The sequence below is a fragment of the Gossypium hirsutum genome, chromosome A04 (genome assembly GCF_007990345.1).
Source record: "Gossypium hirsutum isolate 1008001.06 chromosome A04, Gossypium_hirsutum_v2.1, whole genome shotgun sequence".
NCBI classification, from domain to species: domain Eukaryota; kingdom Viridiplantae; phylum Streptophyta; class Magnoliopsida; order Malvales; family Malvaceae; genus Gossypium; species Gossypium hirsutum.
In genome coordinates this window covers 69,765,860-69,792,453 of record NC_053427.1, presented here as the reverse complement: position 1 = coordinate 69,792,453, position 26,594 = coordinate 69,765,860, and the positions used below count along the sequence as shown (strand labels likewise).

Sequence of the window (26,594 nt, the reverse complement as noted above, 5' to 3'; positions counted from 1 at the left end):
CAAACAATTACTACCTAAGCTACTCATCCACAACCAACCATTAACCAAGTAATTATAGGCCACATCAAAAAAGAATTTGCACTTATATACATATATACATCATCAACTAACCAAATAGACCATCTCACATTGCTATATACATAACAACCATACCACATTCACAAGCCAACTCAAATGGCTAAAATATATAAACCAAAAAGACCAAATCCCTATACATGTCATATACTTAAAATACCAAAGTTCATAGGTACCAAGTGATAAGTGGATAGTGTGAAGCGATCTTCGATGATCCCTGGATCCGAGCTAACTTTGAATTCACTATAAAACATAGAAAAATAAATGATGTAAGCTATAAAGCTTAGTAAGCTCATATGAAATAAACTCGATATAATCATATCCATATAATTTAACAATTGATTATAGATACATGAATTCACATCAGCTAACAAACCTTTCAATTACTCATTTACAAAACTATATACTTTCTTCACCATTTCTTCAATTTCAAGCTAATATGGTTTATGCACATACCTGTACCATCTCGTACCAATCCCATTCTTAACCATATCATTCATTTACACGTTGAACCATTCGGAATAGAAGTTAGATACTCAGAAGTATTGCACATTAAATATTTATACCATGGCCCGAAACCAAATCAGCCGATATTCATGGCCAGAAGCCAAATCGGTATAACTCGCACCCGAAGTGCTAATATCATGGCTCGAAGCCAACTCAATGTATCCCTTAATGACATGTCACTAGTATCCTAAACTATTCTTAAGGTTCAACCAGGATTTCGAATGCCAAATTACCATCGAGTCATTGTCGAACTTATCCGAAGTCTCGTATTCACAACTAATACAATATCAAAGTATTTAAAATACACTTATAATGAAATTTATCACATACGAACTTACCTCAGATGTGAAAACGACGTACTAAATCAATTAGTCGATAACTTCATTTTCCCCCAATCTAGATCCAAATTCCACTTTTCTTGATCTAAATATAGTCAAAATTAACTTATTTTATAATCTCTCTATTCAATTTAATCCAAAACACACATTTAAGCACATTTACACATTTACCCTTAATGTTTCACCATTTTTACAATTTAGTCCTTATTTTATAAAATCACAAATTAATGAAATTCAAAATAAACTCATGCTAGCCGAATTACTATAATGCCCCTAGCAGCCCACATTTATCAACTTTTCACACAATTAACCTCACATTTTCACATTTTCACAATTAAATCCCTATTTTGCATTTTTACTCAAAATCACTTTACAAAATATGTAAATCTAGAAACAAGATTTCATATTTCATCATCAAACAACAAAGGGCACATATTTTCATCAATGGAAACTTTCAAAATCATTAACAGTTTTGCAAAATAGTCCCTAGGCTAGCTAGAACTAATTGCAACGATCACAAAAACATAGGAATCATTAAAAACCGAAGAAAAATGGGCTTACATGCTCAAGAAGACAAGGCCGAATGTATTAAGCTATTTCCATGGATTTTCTTTTTCTAATTTCGGCTATGTTGAAGAAAATAGACAACAATGGCTTTATTTTTACTAATTTACTAATTTAATATCTAATTTACTAAAATAACCTTAATGTATAATAATTATAATTTAGCTAACCATGTCCATCTTTGTCCACTCAAATATACAATGGTCTAATTACCACTTAAAGACCTTTACTTTAAGGTTCGATTGTAATACCTCTAACCCATATCCATCGCTGAAATAGGGTTAAAGGCGTTATCGAACAAATCGACACATTTAGCATTCATTTATTAATCATCATAACATTGTAGGTCATACATCATTACAAAGTCCCTTAAATTAGGTCAACGAGACCTCAAACATGCTTTAGAAAGGGGCCGAGACTAAACCATGCTCGTACAAAATTTTTTGAAACTTAAACATTTTTCAAAGTTATAAAGGTCACACGCCCGTGTGAACAGGCCGTGTGCCTCACACAGCATTCGACACACCCGTGTGTCTAGGCCGTGGCAAAATAAGGCATATATACTAACTTGTCCACACGGCCACCAGACACGTCCGTATGCCTTAGCCATGGTCGAAACTAACTTGGGTTACACGGCTGACCACGCACTCGTGTGTCTAGCCCGTGTACCCTTCGAAATGGCCACACACGTCCATGTACCAAGGCTGTGTGCCTCGCACAGCCACCAAACACGCCCGTGTGTCTAGGTCGTGCTCGAGACTGACTTGAATAGCTAAATTACAATAGACACATGGTTGAGACACATGCCCTTATGGTCAACTGTGTGGGGTGAAATTAGGCTTGATTTAAGCCACATTTCCCACCTATTTCAATCACACCAAAACCACAACATTTTTGCATCATTTATAGACAACCAAATTAACCATTTCATACATATTGCATAACATCCAAATACCATCCAATTCACTACTTAATTCCACAACCTAAATATACCAAAATCATTAAAACTCACATAAGTTTCAAAAGTATAATCTCATCATCTTATCACCTATTCCATACCACAAAACTTGCCAATTCAACATCCCATATTTAAACTATTACTTGAACATTATAAACATCACATTTCTTACTTATCAAACATACCAATTAGGCCAACTTAAGAGGTCATACATATCATCTATTACAAGCCAAAACTCATGGCTAATATTCACAACAAAAAACATACCACAATGACACTAGCCTATACATGTCATATACCATATATATACAACTCTTAAAATGGTACCAAAATTGATGTCCGATAGTGTAAATAAGTCGCTGACGATCCCCGAATTCGAGTTAGCTTTATAACATTGTAAAACAGAGAACATTTCACATAGTAAGCTTTTAAGCTTAGTAAGTTTATGATATAATACACTTAACTCATCAATCCACTAATTCAATCTCTTAACTAACACTTAATGTTACTCACCACATTACTCATAATTACTCAAAGCTATAACTTACTGTCATACCATAATATCATCAACCACATAGGTTCCATACATACCTGTACCATCACATTCTTACCTATCACATTTATCACTTCAATGCTCGATGCATAATGTCATTCAATCATCTTTAGACGTTCTTTGAACTCGCACACTTAGTGCTAATTATTTAACTAAAGCTATAATATTATCGCACACTTAGTTCCATTTCATTAAACAGAACTTATATCGGTATCGTACACATAGTGCCATTTATTCAGCTATCGTTGTATATTCTCGCACACTCAGTGCCTCAAATTCGATTCATATTTCACATACTCTAACTTATCAATCTCATTTCTATTTATTTCATCACATACAAACATTATACAAACAAAATGTATTATACACGAACTTACTTTGGACGTAAAAAGAATGATATTAGTCGATCAATCGAGCACTTTGTTTTTGCTTCGACCTAAGTCTGAATTTCTCCTTTCTTGATCTATATGTATTCAAAATTAACTCATTTAATCACCAACACATTCAATTTAATCCATAAACACATAGTTAAGGCATTTTACAAATTAGCCCTCACATTTTCACATTTTAACACTTTAGTCCATATTTCACAAAAACATAAAATACACATAATTTAAATGAACCCATGCGTAGCCGAATATCATAAGGACCTCTAGGAACCCAAAAAATTAATTTATTTCACAATTCAACCCCTCAATTTACACTTTTCTAAATCAAATCCCTAATATGCATTTTTACTCAAAATCACTTTACAAAACATGTATATCAAGCACTAAGCTTTCATAATTCATCATTAAACATCATAAAACACATGAATTCATCAATGGAATCTTTCAAAATCATCAACCAATTCAAAAATTAGGGCATGGGCTTGATAGATTACTAAGCAACGATCTCAAAAACGTAAAAATTATCAAAAATCGAGTAAAACTCATACCTTAATCACCAAATCAAAGTGTCGAACCCTAGCTTGTGTTTTTATTTTTATTTCCTTGATGATTTTCGACAAAATGGATGATAATCATCTTATTTCATGCTTTTGTTTTATTAATAATAACTTTAATAACTAAATACCAATTTTTCCCTTAATAAATAAACATTTAAAACATTAGCATTAAGGCTATAAATGTCTACTCATGCTTTCAATGGTCTAATTGCATTATAAGGACCTTTCCTTTAATAAGACAAATCAATTAAGCACTTAACAAACAACAGGAAACTTTTACATTTTACGCGATTAAGTCTTTTTTATCAAATCGGCACATAAACGATAAAATTTTCACACAAAATTTTCACAGATATCAATTCACATATTATAAGCACGGAAAATAATATTAAAATAATTTTTCTAACTTGAATTTGTGGTCCCGAAACCACTATTCTGACTAGGGTCTAAACCAGGTTGTTACATCTATAGCTATTTGACACCTTTAGCTATTAGAACTCAAGTTTTACACTTTACGTCATTTAGTCCTTTTTATCAAATTAAGCACCCAAATGATAAAATTTCTTAAGGGAAATTTCACACAATCATATTTTCATGCTGTAGACATTAAAATAATAAAATAATTATTCTGACTTTGGATTTGTGGTTCCGAAACCACTGTTCCGATTTGACTAAAAATGGGTTGTTATAGGTATGTTTTTTTCTTTATTCGTTAATGGTTGTAATTGCAATTCAGTAGTGGAAGAAAGGAATGATATTTGATGTTTTGGGGAATAGAAAGCTAAACAGATTCAGCTATAAGAGCCTATTACAATGAACCAAACATTGTATTGTGGTGGTCCTATTGAATTAGGCCTGATCGAATGGCTCATTCCATTCAACCACATTCCGTTCAACCAAACAGGCTATAAGTTTTACCCTAACCCATTTTTCGAGCCTCGTATTTTGTCTAAACTATCTCATTGTTTAAACAGATTTTGACAGGTAGGTTGATTACAATCACTTTTCTAAACATGCCGGGCAAGTGTTCACTTATAATACCATATGTTAGAGATACAGGTTAGGCCATTGGATAAGCTCCATATGATTAAACCATACAGTTAAACCATAAATAGCTACCCACATTTCTCTAAACTACCCATGTATTTCACACACTTATAATAAGATTGAAACCTCTGCACCTCCACCGTTTACTAATTGCTCTAAACACAACCCAACGATTTACTAATTGTACCAATAATAAAGAAAGTTGAAACACTAAAATATGGTACATGATTTAATTTTTCCAATAATAAAAATAGTAAATAACAAACTTAATACCTACACTATTTTGAAAGTCTTGTAATAGCTACTTTTTCCATTTTTCTTCTTTTTTTTTCTTTAGTGCACACTTTTGTTTTGCAAATGTTACCTCTTTTGTTACTCTGTTGGATGACGAACAGATATTTTTAAGATTCAGAAAGCCTTCTCTTCTTTCTTAAGATAAATGTGAACAAAATTAATAATTATTAATTCAAAAATACTAAAACAAAATACTTCTTCCTAATTCCTAAATGAGAACAAATAATTAGAAATCTCTTCCCCTTCTCCTTCAGTTGATATCAAGAGAAAATGAAAATGGCTAGGAATAAATATATTCCTTCTTCCTCAATGATTTTTTCTTCTTCTAGAAGCAAAATATATTATGTTCATCCATTGATAAGTCTTCTCTTTATTTATTGAGATCTTCCTTTCTTTCCCAAATATCAAAATTTGTATCAAGGAGGAAAAACATAAACATGAAGCCAAATGATTTCTTCTCTACATTTCCATTTTTGGTGGTAACTAATTCAAGCAATACAAAATTCTAAGGGAATTTATCATCTAACACCATCAAGGGTTGACAAAATTCGTTTTACTCACTTTTGATCTGATAATTAAAAACATTATCTACACATGATTTGCATGAAATTGTTCACTTGAAAATCGACACCACCTCGTAAACTCTATATACACCTCGACACTTTCACTTGACTTACAATGTCATTGTCAATATCCACAAAAATAGACCATGTTAACAATTAAATCAACATTATTAAATTTGAAAAAAAATATACAAAGAATTAGGACTAAATTTTAAAATTCACACTTGTGCATAAACCTTTGGCGCATATATATATATTGGCGTTCACTTTTCTCCATTTCATTGTAATGTACACAAACAGTACGGTAGATATGCGCACCACATGATTGCATTCTATCCTATTCTATCTCGTGTGGACTGCTTGTCTTTTTAGTGTTGCTGGCCATGTAGTGTGTAGGATATGAAAATGGCAAAAGCAACCAAATACTTTATCTCCTTCATTTTTAAAGCATTTTGTTCCAGCATCACCTAAACCGGGTGGCTGTCACATTCTTCCAGAATGTATTTCCTTAATATAGTATTATTATAGTTCTAGCTCCTTAAAGCAAAGGGGATGTAGCTCAAATGGTAGAGCGCTCGCTTTGCATGCGAGAGGCACGGGGTTCGATCCCCCGCATCTCCATTTCCTTTTTTTTTCTGTTGTGATGGCAACATATTACTACCAAATTTGACAGACCAAATTTTGTTCTTACATGGAATTTAGTTTTATTTACGTCAGAAATCATTCAGAGCCTGGAGAATGATTTTCCCTTCTTTCTTCCTCTTTTTCTTCTTTTTTTTTTTTCAGTTCAATATTTGTGTTGTTTGAGTAGCAGAGAATATATCCTAGCAAAGTCTCTGCATTTTGGTGATGGATAAGTTTTGCATAAGATGCTCTGGTGAGTGATGAACCGACTCTCATCTTCCTTAAAAAATTTGGTTCGATTCAACAAAGCTTTACCATGGCGAATCTCAATCTCCCTCCAGTTTTAAAGATAGTGTTCATTATCATACATTGTGCAACCTCTCACTTTCTTCTTTTTGCTTTATTTTCAAACAGAACCGCTTCTGTCTCTTACACTCTCCATTTTTGGAAGGACTGCAAATCCTTTCGTACCCATGAACCACTCGAGTTTTGACATTTCAGAAGCACAAGTCATTGATAATTACAGTTCTTGGTTTAATAGCAAAAATGGTATTACTGGTACTGGTGAAGAATCGGTTTCCTTGTTCCATATGCCCCACCTTTATCCCGTTCCCGATCTACCACAAGAGACAGCTTATGAGGTACAGCATGGGAAGCTTTCTGAATATGATTATTGCTTTAGGGGCTACTGGGGAGACGATCTCCTCTTGTAAGTACGCTACAGATGATGATGATGATGGATGCAATGACACCAGGGCAAGGACCAAACACGAAGACTCGAACCAAAGTGAAGACCAGCACCGAAGTCATACCAGTTACTGTGAGGGTGAATTTGGTCAGCCTGACTGTGATTATTATAACCCTTGGTCTTACAATCTATTTTGTGAAGATGAAGATTCCGACAGCCAGTATAATGGAGATGAAACAAGTTCCACATATGGCCACCACATGGACGATGTGGGACTTTTCAGAGGCATCTTTGGTTCTTTCCCTTGTTTACGACAATATGTAGAGATAAACCAGTGAACACCGTAGAAACTTTACCAGCAAGTAAGCATGCAACTCTGTTCTTGATTGTTTGCACCACTTACCATTAATAGATTCAGTTTTAGTAGTTTAGTCTTAATCTTGGTTGTAACAAAAACCGGTGCTTCCGAAATTTAATCATATCAAATAAGAAAAACATGTAGGTTACATATATTTTACAACTTCTCATAGCAAAAGAGAAGTGAGAATTATTGAAAATCGAAACTTATCAATCTGAAGAGAACACTTTTGTCTCCAACTGGTATGCTTTAGTGAAGAAAGCAGGCCAACAGAGGTAAGTTGACATGATGCTGCTAACTGTAGAGGCTCCAATTAGCATGTTCATCACAACAATCTGCAGTTGAATTGCCTCTAATGGCGAAGCGCCTCCCATTATGAGGCCCGTCATTGCCCCTGGAAGTGAGATAAGACCCACCGTTTTGGCATTGTCCAACACCGGAGAGAGCGAAATCACCAGAGCCCTTTTCACTTGTTCTAGTGTCGCTTGACGTGGAGTTGCCCCGAGCGCCAAAGCAGTCTCCACCTGTGGAAAGTGATGCAAACTCGTTAACAGAGTACTTGGAAAACAACCATTGACAGGTTTTTAGAACTTACAAGGCTCATTTGTAACTTGATATCATCTCGAAGCCTTTTCATGGTGACTCCGGTTACTGTCATAGCATTTCCGACCATCATACCGGCGACGGGGATAATGTATCTCGGAGTGAAAGGGAAAACATTGAGTACAACAAGAACAAACATGGTGAGTGTTGTGCCAGCCAGGATAGATACTCCAGCAACATACTTCCCTCGGGCACATGTTTGGCACGTTGCCCTGCTGTATATCCAGCAACTGAAACCTGAAATCCATGTTTCCAAGCACCCCTTAGCGTGGACTTTTGAGATTTTGACAGAGTCAAAACTTGAAGAAACTATCCAAACTCCTAATATTGATGGTGCAATTTAGAAGCAATCAAGAATTTACTCAGAAAGAGACTTGAACCTGAAATCCCAGACATTTGGATTATTCTGTGTTGGGTCATATCAGACAAACTAAACTGTATACATAAAACTCTGTAACCAATTTGAAATAAGAAATAAGCATTTTGATGTGATAGAAACACCCCATAAGCATACTATCTAATGTTCAAATCCCAAAAGAAAGGCAGTCAGCAAACCAAGAATTCTGCAGATTTCGTAATATGATCAATAAAGCAAGGCAAAGGCAGTAAATTTAACATTCAAATCTCACGCTTGACAGTACCCTAAAAATTGATTTGACTTGCTGTAAGTCAAAAAGAGATTACCATGATCTAAAAGTTAAAAGACAAACCATGAAAAGGTAGGCAAGAACGATCCAGCCACTGTTGTCCTGGTTAAATATGAACTGAAGAACAAACCCAATAATAGAAAGCTGAAGAAAAGCTCTGAAAATGGAATAAATCATCTCTTTTTCCAAGCCCAGGTTTTGCATGAAAGACAAGAGCACGGCTAAGAGGACGACGGTAAGGGCAGCCACTGGCTTCACCATGCCTTTTAGGAACTCAAACAACCAATCCCAGTCCATTGAGAGATGAAAGTGAGAGTTAAAATCCAGCATGTTGATGATAAGAGCTTTCCTTTTGGGGGTTTTTGTGGTGGAAAAGTAGAAGAAAGAAAGGAGAAGGTACCTCCCCCTGATGGGAAAGCTTGGGTGTTGAGACAACTCGTGAAGATACTATTCGAGCGGTTTGTAATTACAAAAAGTTAAGCAAAACTACAAACGAATATTTATGATGAAGACGTTAATTCTTCTGGTTCTTTTTTTTTTTGTTATTTTATGCTTTGGCGCAACTAACGAGGATAGTACCACCAAAATTAAAATCAAATTTTATTTTTTTTAATTCAAATTAATAGTTAAATTATTCATTTTGTCTAAAAAAAAGTATTACTTTCAACGTCTTATTTTGTTATTATTTGAGTAGGAAAAATTTTATTATCTTTTTTCAATTTAGAATTATTAATATTAATATTATTTTATTAAATTCTTATTATTATAATGTTATTGTTTTGTTTTGTTACGTGATTACTCAATGAAATTTTATTATTAACAGAAGAATTTTAATGAATAAACTAAATTTTTGAAATTTGAGGACTAAATTTTAAATGTGCTAATAGGTCAGGGAGTTGGAGCATCTTTTAACTTATTTTATGACCATTCAAATCTTGGTTAGGTTGGTAAAGGCTAAGACATGAATAGGGGTAGAAGTGTTCATGAGTTAGATCAAGTTGGGTTCGTGTTAGGTTCATGTAATATAACTAGATCAATTTTTCAAGCTTAGGTCTAATCCTAAAAATGGACGTATTTTTTTGTCTAAGCTTGACCCAATTTATGAAAAGTAAACTCGGGTTCAACTTGACCTGCCCATATTTAATTTTTTAGATTAATTTTTATTTAAAAATATTTTTAAAAAATATAATATAAATGATCTAAAAAACACTAAAATAAAAGCTTGTTAAAATAGTTAATTGTTATGTTGTTTAGATTATTATTTTTTTATGTTTATATATTTAGCCCGAAGATCGGATTTTGAAGACGTACATAAAAAAATTAAGCGAAGGTGCACCGGAGGTCATTCATGGATACTTGTGAGATGTAGGCTTTTTATACGTGACTCGTATGCTCGGGGGGACTAAATTGGATCCTCCACTTATTAGTAATTTGGTCGAGAGATGGAGACTATAGATGCACATGTTCCATTTTCCCTACGGTGAGTGTCCAATTATACTTGAGGACTTCAGTTTACAACTTGGTCTACCTATCGATGAGGATGTTGTTACAAGGTTAGTTATTAATTTCGATTGGAGTGCAACATGCGTGTAACTACTAAGGCAGGTGTCGAACAAGTTTAAGGGTAGTTGGATCGAGATAAGATGGTTGGAGGACAACTTTTAAACTATTGAGGCTTCAGCTAGCAACGTTGAAAAGGAACAATTCATGATGCATTTATCTTGAGGTTGATCGAGGGTCTGCTAATGCCAGACGAATCTTGCAATCTAGTATATTTAAGATGGCTACTACTACTAACCGACTTGAAAGAATTAGGACGACTTAGTTGGGATCAACTGTGTTGACAACATTGTACCAAGAAATGTGTCGAGCGACGATACTGGATAAAGCTAAAATCAGTGGTTGCATACTCCTTCTCCAATCGTGGGCATGGTATCGATTACCATTTTTACGCTCCTAAGTGGAACTCCCTTACAAATTCCCACTCGTCATATGGTAAAATTAATTCCACAATATCATTACGGTTTTTATTTTTCATTGTTGCAATTTTGAAATAACATATTATTTGAATAGGTGGAACAACCTCGCAAGACACAATGGTATACCAACCAAGCTCGAGGATATCCGATTGGCTCTAGACCAAGAAACCTAAGATAAGGTTAGTTTATGAATTTCAAAGTTAAATAATATGCATTTTAGCACTTGAAATTAAATATTAAGCATGTGCTAAAAATTATAAATTCGTAATGTGATTTGTATGGATTCCATATGAGGATTTGATGATTTAAGAATGCGTCCCAATCGAATTTTTAGCCAATCGCAACATCTGACAAATTAAAGTGCCATTGGTCGTTTTTGCAATGGTCAAGATGCGCGAATCTGACTAAGCCATGCGACAGTTCGAGTGTATCCAACGTATTCTGCCACCACCCCAGGTCGATGACTTGTACAAGATCGACTTGCGGGGGGAGACTCGAGGAAGATTGTTCAACATTTCACAAAAAGTATATCGAGATATATGAGTGTAGGTACAATTTCTTGACAACACGTGAACCATTTCTCACACTGGAGTTAACGACGTATTTAAATTACATGGATTGGTTTAGGCATAATAGCAAGCCATATCTATTGCTGGCTTCAGGGAGGAGTAGGCAAGTTGTTGTAGGAGGCCAAGATAAGAGCCTATCAATCCTAGGTCGGGAGATAGAGACACGACGGGATTGAAATCTGTTCCATCTACATCGGAGGACCCGGTTGTCGTACAAACTCCAGGTCAGTGTGGTTCATTTATTTTTACTTCTAACCTAGTTTTTTTTGTCACAACCATCACAATACGCACAATCATTCCCCGCATCATCACCTCAGTTCTGGTTTATTTTACACAACCACCACAACACGCCTCATCATTCCCTACATCAACACATTCTCCAAGGATATATTATGCACAACCACCACCCACTATGTCATATTACATGTCGATCCTTCCAACAACACTGACTCATTCAGTATCACCTTTAATTCCCACATTCTATCCACAGCCGGGCAATGTGACACCGTATAGTGGCCCGTCAATAGTGTCGCAAACACCCCCAGCATTAATGTTCTATCTAGGTGGGTCTTCCTTACAATCGCAGACACCCGGGGTCATCCACGATAGGTGGCTAGGACACGATCGCAATCAACCATAAAGGAAAGACACGCCCAACCGGTTGTGGCACACATTTGGGATGCCCATAATCACGTTACTTTGTAATTTTTTATATACTTTGTTTTATAGCCAAAATGTACACTTATTTACAATGTACGGAACAATCTTATTAAATTGGTTTGATTTGTACACAATCAAGTTGTGAGTTTGAAATTTACAATTATTTATGTTACTTTTTCATGTAAGTTTTTCTCCGTCCATTTGTTAAGTACAATATTTTTAGAAAACAAAGAATTGAGTTGAATTTTACAATTCGAATAACTTGAATAATTCGAATAACATATTTTATATATATAAATTCTAAAAATTTCAAATATATATATAAAGAAAGTTAAACAAATTAAAAACTTTCTATCATAATAATTTTGGGGACCTAACTAAGTTAATTAACAATTCAAGTTTAGCATACTAAAACATTTTATTTTATTTTGCATTGAAAAATTTTCAAATATATATGGTTTCAAATTTATGTGCTTTAACATAAAATTAGTTATGTTGGTACAAGATTGTACTAAAACACTATTACTTTTTTCTTCCTTGTATTTATGTTTGAGTTTTATAAAGCATCCTCTTCTAATGAGAAACTTGTTGTCGTGCCTTTATAACCATCGTCAACTACGACCCTATTTATGCTCCATCCTTTGACAACATAACATTTGTAAACTTGAAACCCTAGTTACACTTCAACCCTAGACCACATAATCATTATTAACTAGGACCTTGAGTTGCAACGCGATCTGACTTCCCGAGTGATAGCTCCATACTCATACGGTAGATTAAATTTGTAGGTTACCCAGCTCCATAGCACTACTGTAAATTCGAACATTCCTTAAAACTGTAACCATGTCTATCTCAAACATAGATAAAAATAAATCTACAAACTTTTAATTTCCAACTGCAAAGAAAAAAAATTACATCAGTAAAAACGCACCATGTAGGACGCGTTTTCCTTTCTCTATTCAAAAACAGTGTAGATTGAGAAATTTTTAGAAATTCAGCACAGTTTCTCAAATTTTTTGTCTATATATATATAAATTAACCACAAATAAACTATCGCTTATTCCAAATATTGACTACAAAAGCAGATTAAACCATGCATTTTTTTTTGGACTACAAGTCAGTTCATCATATATTCCAATTTCCAATACATTACAGGAATGCAATTTCTTTTTAAATTAATAGTTTTAATTTTAATTATTTTTAAATGTGAATTTAGTAACATAATGAAAAATTAAAAGTATTATCATCATTTCAAAAGTTTTTCCAAACTCTGTTTTGGTAGATGTAGACGAAATTGTTATAGCAGATGTCCCTTTTAGAATGGCAGAATCAAAATATAGTGTCGAACAAATAGGTGTAACTATAGATTTCTATGGCGGCGAACTCAATGGAGTGAGTTATAGTGATATTTCTACTGTGAAAAAATATGCTAGACATGCTCAATTGGGTGAAATTTTTGAATTAGATTGTGCTACTTTAAAATATATTGGTGTTTTTCGTAGCAGTCCAATAGATTGGTTTACTTTTGGGCATGCTTCATTTGCCTTACTTTTCTTCTTCGGACACATTTGGCATAGTGCTAGTGTCACAGGTCAGAGTTCAAAGCCTGTGACCATCGCACCAAATGCATCCGATGGAGGTCTATTGTTTAAATGGGATCATTTGGCCCACGAGAGCTTGCCCAATTCAAGGAATTGTTGGGAAAGCCTGTCAAATTGAAGCCTGATTGGCCCGATAGCGAAGATATGGCAACTTAGGCTAATTTGGTAACCAATCTTAGAAGATAGAAGGAATCATATCTTGTAAAGATTAGATAGGATTTGATGGCATATCTTTTAAATCCCTTAAATCATGAGATATGATTAATCTCGCCCTTCAATGTAAATGTATCTTGATCGTCGGTTTTGGGGGAGCTTAACTATAAATAGAGAGCCTCCCCCTCATTTATAATCACTCTATTACATTGTTTCATTATTCTTTGTGAATAAAAGAACAGAGAACATTTACTCAAATACTTTGCGAGCGTCCCTTTCTGTTGTTCTTTTAGTTGCTTCTTTTGGCACAATCACTTCCGCTATACAAATTGGTACCTTAAAAGAATTCTTAAGGAATCCTCATTGTTGGGTGTAAAGGCTGACTTAGGCGAGTTTGGACGAGCGGATCGTCTAAGGCCGCACAGATTGCAAAACGAAAGGTCTAGCCCCGTGACACTAGAACCCTGTTCAGAGATGTTTTTGCCGGTATTGATCCAGATTTGGATGGTCAGAGTTGAGAGACAGTAGTAAACCTAATATCAATGTTTTAACACTGTATTGATTCGATTTTGATTTTCCAAAATCGAAAACAACCTAAATTTTTTGTTTTACCCAACCTTTCAAATTCACCTACAATTGAATTATTAAAACTGACTTGAAAAAATTGAAACTAACAAATTTTATCAATTCAATCAATCTGACCCAACTTTTGACACACCCCTACCCTTATGCATCATTTTGCATGGCATTAACGCGTTCAACATATCTAAATCCTTTACCAGTGACATGATGGACGTAACTTAGCTTGAGTGATGGCAAGAGATAAATTGACAAATTATCAAATGATTAATGCACTAATAACTACTATCTCTATTTTTTTAATATAAAATTAGAAAAGTAATACTCACAAACCACACATGCACAAATTATGTCTGAAGGGAGCTACAACTACTATCTCTAGTTAACTATTTGTAAATGTTTATTGCTTGGACCATGTTTCCATAACAAAAAATCATAAAGATTTTTTTTGTCCAAAATAACTTTTTTTTATGCTTAATTCATGATTTAATTTTTGAATTATACTAATTTTTCACTTTAAATTTTGAATGATCTCATCTATTTTGATATTTAAACTATCATTTTATCTCAATTTATTGTAAAATATTAGAGTGAAGGACATCATTTGCCACATTATTGGTTAGCATTGAACTTTTTGAGTAAATGTAGGCAAAATTATAGATTTTAAGTGTTAGAAAAAGTTGCACAATAATTTATGAGTACGAGTATAAGATCAATTTATTAAAATATTACAACTCTTGATAATTAAAATAGAGTAATGAAGATTGAAGAATGGACTAGATTATTCTATTGAAACAATACATGACACATTAATGATAATAATCGATGCAAAGAAATTTTATTATATACCTTCTCTTAAAATATAACAAGCACAATAACATAATGTAGAAATTAAAAAGATAAGACGATTTAATTAGGAAAGTTTAATTTTTATTTTTAAAAATAAGTAATATTCATTAAACCAACGAATCCTATTGATATAACATAAAATTGAATGATGCATCATTTTTAAACTTAAAATTGAATGTAAAAAAAGTAAACTAAATATAGTTGCCGATATTAAAAGCAAGACAGAAATTGGTAGTTGGAGCTCAGATCTCACCTGCAATAATTTATATGGCAATGGATGATGCTTCTGGTTGGGGCTCACATGGAGGGTGATTGGAATATTATGTATACAAACATTTTAATTTATTATAATTATAAAAAAAATACATAAAGTTTATTGTTGAGGCATAGGATCAGATCAATCTTGAAATCACGAGTAAAGCTGAAAACTACAATTTGTGAGGCACTCACACTAACCAACCCAAACCTTATTAATAAACTAAAATGCAACCAAATCACCTTTACAATACCATATTCTGAGCAAATTTTCAATGATTTTTGGCGCCAACAACAACTTCTTCAGTCCATCAATCACCCCCGTCTTCCGTCCCAGGGGAAACCCAAGAATAACAACACATGGGTACCCAAATTTTTATATATATGAAAACAACGCACATGAACAAATTTTTTTTTTAAAATTAAACTGCTCACACAACTATAAAATTAATTTTGATTTGATGAAAAAGTGAAGGAAGGAAAACATATTTGAAACGATTTTTGTTTTTTTTAATATTTTATAATCTATATATTTTTCGAATTTTTATTATAAGTTTTTGAATTTTTAATATTTTATACAAGTTTCTTTCCTTTTTTTAATATATTTTTATATATTTTGAGATTTTTATTTTTTTCCCTAAATTTTTTATATGTCAAAATTTTAAAATTATAACTAAATCGAAAGAATGTGTGAACATTGACTGCTAAATTTGTTAAATATTTAAACTAACATGAGAGAGTATCTAGATAGTTTACCATTTAAAATTTTATTAAGTAATAATATAGATAAGCATGGCCAACAACCTCTTGATTTAGTGGTAAGAATGTTAAGTTATGAGGTGTGAGAGCTTAGATTCAATTCTAAACAATCTTATTCGATATTGATAAAAAAAATAATGTCATATTTTTTATTTGAAATATTATTTAAAACTTGATAATATTAATATAAAAGAAATTAAAATCTAATGAAATGACTCATGAATACATGAGAAAGGGGAATGGCGTATACTTTTTTTTTAATAAGGAATATTAGTGTTGCTTTGGCACAAAACATTGCTATTAATTATCCCAAACTTGTTTTGTCTATGTTTTCCTTTTTGTTGGTCTTATGTTGCTTGCTTTATGAGAAAGGGGCATGGTGTACATCATCTAATGAAATGGAATGTTTGACTTTTATTTATTTATTGATAATTGTGGGTAGGGTATTAGACTTTCTTTATAATTTGATTAAGCTTATTATCATACTAAACATAAATAAAGAAAGAAAAAAACAGGTACAACTTGATAATCATTCGTACTTTGATGTACTAATTAATTTTAAAAAAATACTTATGGTGGCTTTGTCAAATATCTCACTTTCAGCTAAAGTGAAAAGCCAAACCAAATGATGTACATGTTATGCTACTTTAGTTTTACTGATTGGGGGACTTATGAATATATCAAACTTTATTTTTTGGAACACTATAATTTCGAAATGTCCTGCAACTGCTATCTATTTGCTTCATCAATCCATCTGTTGGTATGGATAATGAAAAATTTTCTTATAAAATCTCAAGTGTGGGATTGAGAGAAAAACAACTAGCATTGATCTTGTTTTTGTGGGTTTCGCCTGTAGTAGTAAATCATACAACACTTAGGTTTAGAGAAAGTTTAGTCATACATGAGAACACCAGTCCTTGATTTCCTTGTATTTCAGCTCCCCCAATTACAAATACCCAACTATACAACTTGGGGGAAATTTGTATGGTGTGAGTTCAAAAATAGTGGGGAAAGCTGATCAAAGGATCCAAAGAAAGAAACCAGTTACATCTGTGTGTGGTTGGGTTTAGACAGGGTTTTGGGATTGATCCAAGTGGTATTCTTCCGACTTGGAGATGTTCCCGTTAGCTTTCAACGGGATATGTACGAGTCTATTTACAGAAGCATTTTCCTCAACTCAACGTTATGCAATGTATAATTGTGACAGAATTTTATCAATATATAGCATTATCTCTTCCCAAAATGCTATTTTTCCCATTTAATCCATATCCATACCCAAGCCCAAACAAAAACCCAATATTCATAAAATTAAACCCAACTCAACGACCCAATTATCCAAATATAAAACTCGTAAAACGTAAATTCCTATTCCTCCTACTACGGGAATCCTGAAGAAAGCTTGTTGGAAGAAAACTATTATATAAACTTGTATTTAGATACTTTTTTTTTATCAAATGGGTGTTAATCCGCAACTGAACAACCATAAAAGGAATTGTAGAAAGATCCAAACCATAAACGAAGTCAAGTTTCATGCATGATAAGATGATACAAAGGACTACATTGAGATAGAAAGAAGTGAAGTCAGAAATCCTTTGGATAACTGATTAAACCAGTATATAATGTACATGGTTGACGGCATTCCATGAATTTATCAAGGTAAAAATCTGGGGCATCAAAGCTAAAATTCTACTACTGCAAGAGTCAATTTCTACAGTGACAATGTTACACAAATGGAAATAGGCTTCTCTTATACTGCAACCACTGATTTCATCCACATACAACATTCCCACACAACATAGACATGAAACAATATCAACTAATTACTAAAACTATAGCATTCTCAGTTAGGAATTCACCTACCAGCTTCGAGAATCAAGATCAACGTGCTTTTGTCTTCTTTCCTTTGTTGCTTCCCACATGCTTGGGCTTGGGAATTTCAGAGGCTGGAAGCACCAACTGCACATCTTTTTGATCCTTGTTCAACAACTTCAATGCCAATGTTTTCAAAGGAACTGCAATGTCCACAGGCAAAAGCACTTCTTCCAGTTCAATCCAGTCAAGATCCTCAGAATCCCCATCTTCATATTCCACCCTATACCACCCGGTTTCCTTGTCAAACTGGATCACACTCCCACGATAATATCTTTCCCCAAACAGTTTCTGGACTTCTCTGCCTTCCAACCATTCACCACACCCTTTATCTTTCTGAGGCTCGTTGTCTTCCTTATTGGATTTTGACGGGACAAGGGTGATGCAATTTGGGTTTTCCTTTGGGACTCCATTGATAACCACAACTGGCTCTCCCGGTATTTCGTATACCCCGGGCTCTGATTCTGCCTCCGATTTCTTTTCCATTCCAACAAGAATTTAATTCAAGGAAACAGGGAAAAGAAATTTGAGAAAAGAATGCGTAAAACTGAATACCTGGTTCTGAAATTTCACCAGAAAATGATTCAATATTTAGACTTTTTTTTTTTGCAATTTTCTTGGTTTTCGTCCCCCCTTTCTTTGAAATTAAAAAGTTTCCTTTTCGCTGTGAAGAAGCGGTAAAAACCCTAATTTGCCTTCGAGAGTTGAAATTTGAGTGTAATGGAAGTGAGTCTAGAGACTCCTTGGGTTATGGTCTTATACTCCCCAGCCCCAGGGTAAGTAAAATGTGTAACTGTTTATCACCTAAACGATGTCGTTAGAAATCGATTTCCACAGGTCGCAATTAGCCTACTAAAAAAATCCAGATTTTCCTCGTAACTCTATACCCACCGAATTTTGCGGGAGGATGGAGACAGAGAGATATTTATTAGGGTAAATTTCACTTAAAGTCACTAAATTATTAGTAAGTTTATGTTTTGATCATTTAACTTTAAAATGTTATAAAATGGTCATTCAAATATTCGAAAGTTTTCATTTAACTTACTGGATTATTAAATTTTTTTTCTTTAAGTTCAACTAATGAGCTTTAAGCGGCGATTCGACCATCAATACAATGGATTAGTATCAATCAACAAATAAAAGAACATACCTTAGATCCAAGTCGATTTGATAGTCAATTGTTTGGATTTTGGTTTGCAAATTCATAACGTTCAAAGTTATTTCATGAAAAAAAATGAAATTGTGGAAGAGAAGGTGTAACACACCTTAACCCTTATCCGTTCCCGGAACAGGATTACGAGGAATTGCCAGTCAGTATAGTTCGTTTACAGTTATTAATTAAAATAATTATTTACACTTATCACACATTTAACAAATTATTAAATAATTCAAGTTTATACCAATTAAGCCAAATCCTATTATATACCATTATCAAACCTAATTCTAAATATTTCATCAATACATTGACAATTCAAAATACATACACATAAAATATCCTAGGTACATGCCATTACCAACTATTAACACATTTTACCTCATTAAATTCGGGATCGGCCTAGGATGCTGATTCCATGTTCTAGCTTTAACTTGACCTGCGCAAGAAAACAAACCGTACGCTGAGTATGAACTCAGTGGTATTTATATAATCTGAACACTTAATAATATGAAAATATAACATTTACTTAAAAATCATATAACAATCACAATTATTTAATTGTTCAATTCGTAGACAAATTCCTTATACTAATTCAATTCTTGTTATCTATTTACCGAATAGCTTTTCTCAATAAATTCACAAATCATTAGAACAATAATATTCTTCATTCATATTCAATTCAGAGATACTTAATTCATGTGTCTTATTCATACTTTAGTTCACTGTTTAATTTCAATAAATATTATTCAACAATTCACTTGTCAATCAATATTCTATACTCATTCATTCCGATAACAGTTAGTATTTTCAATATTAATCACTTTATCAATATCATTCAGTAACAATCAATTGTTCAGTAACAGTCGGTTATTCAATAACAGTCGGTTATTCAGTAACAGTCAATTATTCAGTAACAGTCAGTTATTCAGTAACAGTTAATTATTCAGTAGCAATCAGTTATTCAGTACCTTTATTTACCCCTATTAACATGACTCTGACCTGGACGGATACATGGATCCAACCCACACACCAGTAAAGCACATAGTGCTTCATCGGTCGAAGCCGAAAAATAACAGTAACAGTATAGTACACAGAGTACCTCATCAGAACAAATCCAGAACAGTAACAGTAACAGTATGGCACACAAGGTGCCTTATCGACACAAAGTCGAATATCCCTGAATACTTCCAATCTTATGGCATGCCAATTATATCCGACTAGCCCGACACTGTTAATAGGGATTTCAATTTTTTTTTATTTCAATTTCATTCTCAATTTAATTACAACTCAATTCAATATAATTCAATTCACTTTTCAATAACAAATATTCGATTTCGCAATAGTCACTTATTCATACTAATTTCATCACATTTCTAACCAATATATTTTCCAATATATCGTACATTCAATTATTCAATTTCCACATCAATCACATATATTCATATAAATTCAATAAATTTATCACATACTAAATCAATTCATTTCAATTATAAAGACACAATACAAATAATTCTCATCTTTATTATTTATCATAACATTTACCCAAAATTCAATTATCATAATTACACAATATCACATTCACACATTTATATATTTATAATATATAATTCAATTTAATTCAACCAATATAAATTCATCACATACCAAATTAATCCATTTCCATTATAAACTCAATAATTCTCACTTCAACATTTACTAAATGCATTGAATACAAAATATAACAATTAATAACTAGGTTCAGATTATAAAAATACAAACCGTAATTTCTCGAATTATTCTTCGTCCACCTTTTCTTTTCCTTTCTTCATAGATGCCTCAAGTGCGATGTTAGCTATTTAAACCTCAAGCTTTAAACCCTCAAATTTCCCTTTCTTCTTTCTTTTCTTTCTTTCCTTCTTTTCTACTCTGTTTTGGTTTCATATTCTGTTTCCTTTTTCATTTCTTTTGTTTCTTTTTATTTATTATAATATAATATATACACATATGCTTAATATTTAAGTTTATTATAATATTAACAATTATATGTATATAATCTTTCCACATGGATTTATCAACTCCATACACTTGTTAAAAATAAGATTTATTCATTATATAAATACCTTATAATATAATTAATTAGTATATATATTTTTTATAAATAATAAATATCTATAAATAATTAAATACATGTATTACAAATATATATATTTTTATTAATACACTTGTATCAAATCATAACCACACATTTGTCTTTCAACTATTTATTTTATCTATTTCATACAAAAATTTATTTACTTAAATAAAAAATAATTAAATAAATATTTACAATTGTACAAATATATGTATTACACATGTATATTTTTATTACTATACATTTGTTTTTACTTTAATTTATTTCATATTAAAATATCAAATTAATAAAAATAACATTAATAAATATCAAATATAAAACCATAAATAATAATAATAATTATTATTATTATTTAATATACATATTTATGCATAAAAATCAAAGATTTTTATGCATTTGCCGCCTCACTTAGGACAAATGGCATAATTTCTATTTTGGTCCTTTTTATTTTCTTTTAATCTACAATTAAACTTTCACACTTTATTCAATTTAGTCTTTTTTTTCTAATTATTCTTAATTAAGCTAAATTCACTTAATTAAAGCCTAATTAACCACTCGATTAACTTCATAAATATTTTTAATAAATATTTACGAATCCATTTTTCAGAAATGGAGACCCGAAAATACATTTTTCGATAACCGTAAAATTCGGGTCGTTATAGAAGGTGTTAAAGGGGGATCAACTCCTCTGAGAAAAGTCTTTGAACTATAGTCCTCGGGGACACCGATCCGATCCCTCAACAATGAAAGGTATTTCCCCCCTTTTGAAGAGTCATGTACTGTTCACGGGGGGAGCACCTTGACCATACGAGGACATATGACCACCCACCAAGAGGCAACATGAGCCCTTGGTAGGATTTGGACCCCTAGCTTATGCCATATACCCCAACAATTGACCTATATGGCATAGGCCAGGGGTTCAAATCCCACCAAGGGCGAGATGCTTATGTTGCCTCTTGGTGGGTGGTCGTACATCCATGTATGGTTGAGGCACTCCCCCCCGTGAACCGTACCCTACTCTCAACGAAGGGGGACAAAACCCTCCTCAGGGGACAATACCTTCCATTGTTGAGGGATCGGATTGACATCCTTAAGGACAACACTTCGAAGACTTCTCTTAGAGGAGTCAATCCCCCCTCAACAAAAGGGGAATGAGATCTTTCGATTAGTGTAAGTGGTGCTAATAGAGAAGGACACTCAGTAGCGCTTTTAACAATCTAATGACTTAAATGAAAACTTCTGAATAGTTCAATAACCATTTTGTAACTTTTTGAAGTTAACTAACCAAAATGTAAACTTACTAATAATTCATAATATTGGGTGTAGTTTACCTTATATTACTAGATTCTAGGGTGAATGAAAAAAATATTAAAATAAAATTTATAACTAATTTATTAAATAATGTTTTTGGTAATAAAATTAGTTCCACAATTGAGTAATAGATAAAGTGGTAAAGTAATTATAACAGTGGAATCATTATTTGGGGTCTAAATTTGGTAACAACTTTTATATTGAGATTTAAACTTTTTTTTTTGTCTAAGTTAGTTCTTGAGCTTGATAATTATTCTCATGTTAGGACCTAAGCTAGGCAATTGTCCTCACATTTGGGCTTAATTTTTTTATCCAAATTAGTCTTTAAACTTGACAATTGTTCCTAATATTGGGGCAAGAACTTGGCAATTGTTCTCACATTGAGGCTTGAGCTTTAGGACTTTCAAGAAAATACCAAGGATTAGCTTGAATCGGATAAAAATTCAGACCCTAATGTGAGAACAATTGTAAAATTTAGAGATTAACTTAAACAAAAAAAAATTTATAACCCAAAAAGTGATTTAACCCAAATTATCAATAATGAGTTCAACCTTTAAACCTCTTAATTTTTAGTTATTTTATTTAAAAACTTATATTAAAATAGTAAAATCTAAAATCATTATTATAATTTTTTTATTTTATTAAAAAATTAAGTAATTTTTCTAATTGATTGGAGTCGAGTTGATTTGTGATACCAATTTAGTCAGACACATTATATAAATATACAAGTATAGATGTTCTCTGAAGTCAAATGCATCGTCATTTTCTTTCATCTACATTTGTTTCACTAAAAATACTTGTGGAAAATGATGTTTGGAAAATGGATTGATTTTTTTGGTGTTTGGATGATTTTACGTAAAATATTTTCCATTATTTGGAAAATTTTCTTGAAATCAATTTCTAAAAGTTGTTATTAGTAAATTGAACATGACATAAATATATTTATTACAAAATATTGTAGTACAAGATAATAAGATAAAATTTTAATAATTAATATCATATATAAACTTAATAATAAATAATGTCTAATTAAAACTTAATCTAAATTACATATATTACATAGGGTTAGTATTTGGTATTTGGTAGTGTAATAACATCAAATCAACCAGAAAGTTGCAACCTCGAACCATTAAAGGACAATTTTTACAGACTTTATCAACTAATACATACTAACCTAGAGGGTTTGTTACTTTAACTACAAATTCAGTTTGCTCAAAAGGTATTTTCTAATTCGACACTAAAGTTATGAATACATATGAGTGTGTTGACCCTAGGTCAATCAAAGCATTAACATTAGTATCAAAGATAGAAAATGTAACAGTGATCACATCAGTGTTGAAGCTTCCTCTCGAGCACGAATACATAAGCCTTAGCTGGTGCCCGTGCCTCAGATCTAACAACAGAATCTTTCATTCCACCGTGACTGTTACTAGCATTCCAGTGTTCTGGGGTGGTCTCCCTGTAACAGCCTAATTTTCAGTGATGTCGGAACAGTGATTCGAGATCACTAAATCCGACAAATGAGTAGGAAATATTATTAATTTAGTGAGTATAAGTTAAATGTGAAGTTAGGAAAAATTTTGAAATAGTGAAATGTACTAAATATATATATTAAAATAATTAGAATTGAAAACGAGGTATCGAGACCTCGGGAATTTTAAATCGAGCCATAAATATTTTTATAAATATTTATGGAGTGTTAATAAGTTAGTATTAAAGTTTCGTCAAGAAATTTTAAAGTACTGATAGCTAATTGAACAAAAAGAACTAAATTGTATCAAATGCAAAATTATGGGAAATGATTAAATAGCTTAAATGATAAAAGAAAGAGGGTTTAAAAGGCAAATAGACCCAAGGTCTATTTGGGCTGGACGGAAAGAGCATGAAATCACCAAGAAAATAAGGGGAATTAAGGGCAAAACTGGAAAATTGTAAAATTTACTTAATAAAGCTAGGACTAAAGTGGAATTATCTAGATTTCTCTTTATTTTTCCGCATTCTCATCAGAAAAAACACCATGGAAGAGTTCCCTTAAGCTGGTTTTTCATATTTTACTGCAAGTAAGTTGAATTCTTGATTATTTCTTGAAATTTTTGTGTTTTTGTGACTTTTACAACTAGGTCCATTTGTTGAATTCATTAGTTCTTGATTCTATGAAAGAAATTGAAAGTTTCTATGAATATGTGCTGGAAGTATATGATGATTTGACATAGAATTAGAGCTTTAAATTGTTTATATGCTGATTTTATTGAAAGAATTGAATAGAAAGTGACTGTTTGGGACCTAAATTGTAAAAGAGTTTGAAGTTAGAGTTTTATGTGGAAATTCTGAATTTCAATAGTTATGAAATAACTTATAATGTCTAGGAAAATTATTAATTGAGAAAATTAGTTTAATTGAGGGGTTAATTAAGTAAGGACTGAATTGTATGAACTGTGAAATTTGGGGCAAAATGAAAATCAACATTTTGCACTAAAACAGTTTTGGACAGCAGCAATAGTCTAACTTTGAAAAATCTCAAAAAATTGTATAAATCTAATTAGAGGATGAATAATATGAAATTAAAGCTTATTGAGTCTAGTTTCTTATAGAAGAAACGGTGTAAGCAATGGAATTGTAAATCATGAGATATAATAAGTTTTGTGAGACAATATCAGAATGATTTCGGGTTCCCCTGTTCTGACTTTATAAAATCATCAAAAATTGGAAAAAAATAATTAAGGGATTAAATTTATATGTTTAAAATCCTTAAAGAGTCTATTTTCAATAGAAATAAGCGGGAACATCATCCGAATCTCGTACGATAAGATAATTAATTCTTAGTGAAGAAGGGTCGGAACTGTCAGACAACAGAACAGGGGTAACTTTAAAGAATAAACTGTACTTATTGGCTAAACCAAAAATTCTGAAAATTTTATGGTAATAAGATAAGTAAGTCTAGTTTCATGAAAAATTAGCAGATCTTAATTTCGAGTCTTGTAGCTTAAGATATAAATAGTTTAGTGACTATGACGCAAATGGACAGTTTGAATATACATAAGTAAATAGTGAAATTATTAATAATGTTACTTGTTGCATGTTATATAAATTAAGGATGTGGAATGGAGAGGAGGAGGAGAAAAATATGTATGAATATTCAGTTAGCATGGCTAATTTGTATGTTTTAGGCTCATGGACTAAATTGAATAAAAGTAAAATTTTATAGGTAATTTTGTAAAAAAATGTTAGAAATGACCAATTTGCATGAAATGGATTATTTTAGTATTTAAATTACAAAATTTTAATGAAATTATTAATTTAGCTCAAGATCAGGGAAAAACATGTTTTAAGGATTAAATTGAAAAGTGTTGAAATTATGGAAAATTCTGACATTTTATAGAATTCATAGGTTGTTATCAATTTGTGTGAGAATAACGGCCGGAAATAAGGATTAAATTGCAATAATTTTATTTTATTTTAACCTAAGGATGAAATCATCATTAATTAAAAGTTTAGGGGTAAAATGATCATTTTGTTTAGAGCATTAGTTGAATGTATTATAACATGAAATAAATGAAAACGACGATCAAATTTCTTTATAAAGATCCGGATGACTTGAATACGAGACTTGAACGTGATAAAAAAAAGATATAGGATTAATGAAATATCTGATAAATGAATCGATAACTCCGGTAATGCTCCGTAACTCTATTCCGGTGACGGATTCGGGTTAAGGGCGTTACACTTCCTCTCACAGTCGTATTACTCGGACGAGTATTTTGAGCCTTTTCTTTTTCAGACCTTTCTAGGCAATCTTTAAGAAAATGATCGTAGGAACCACATTTAAAACACAACCCATCTTTCAATCTGCATTCACCTAAGTGTCGTCTATTACATTATTGATATTCAGGCTTGTTGTTCCTGACACTATCCACACTTGCTATAGATGTAGCCTAAGGTTTTGAGCTCGAATGATGTTTTCCTTTATCTCTCTTAGAAT

The 26,594-nt window shown here is 32.2% G+C and overlaps 3 protein-coding genes and 1 non-coding gene across 4 annotated transcripts; 2 read left to right on the top strand and 2 right to left on the bottom strand.

Moving 5' to 3' along the window:
- The first annotated feature begins 6,389 nt into the window (after positions 1–6,389).
- Positions 6,390–7,471, top strand: LOC121228017 (uncharacterized). The gene is made up of 2 exons (XM_041111099.1): positions 6,390–6,722; positions 6,884–7,471. Exons 1-2 carry the CDS (start codon positions 6,695–6,697, stop codon positions 7,180–7,182), a joined length of 327 nt encoding a protein of 108 aa, XP_040967033.1. The 5' UTR covers positions 6,390–6,694; the 3' UTR covers positions 7,183–7,471.
- Positions 6,394–6,466, top strand: TRNAA-UGC (transfer RNA alanine (anticodon UGC)). The gene has a single exon. It is a non-coding gene; the product is annotated as a tRNA-Ala (tRNA).
- Positions 7,472–7,620: 149 nt separating the features above from the next.
- Positions 7,621–9,233, bottom strand: LOC107948348 (protein ALUMINUM SENSITIVE 3). The gene is given in 4 exon segments (XM_016882858.2): positions 7,621–8,039; positions 8,111–8,307; positions 8,310–8,355; positions 8,829–9,233. Coding segments are annotated over 4 exon segments (825 nt in total). The 5' UTR covers positions 9,096–9,233; the 3' UTR covers positions 7,621–7,724.
- Positions 9,234–17,745: 8,512 nt separating this feature from the next.
- On the bottom strand, positions 17,746–18,884 carry LOC107948347 (dirigent protein 17). Its single transcript, XM_016882856.2, has one exon. It carries the CDS (start codon positions 18,522–18,524, stop codon positions 18,048–18,050), a length of 477 nt encoding a protein of 158 aa, XP_016738345.1. The 5' UTR covers positions 18,525–18,884; the 3' UTR covers positions 17,746–18,047.
- Positions 18,885–26,594: the final 7,710 nt, after the last annotated feature.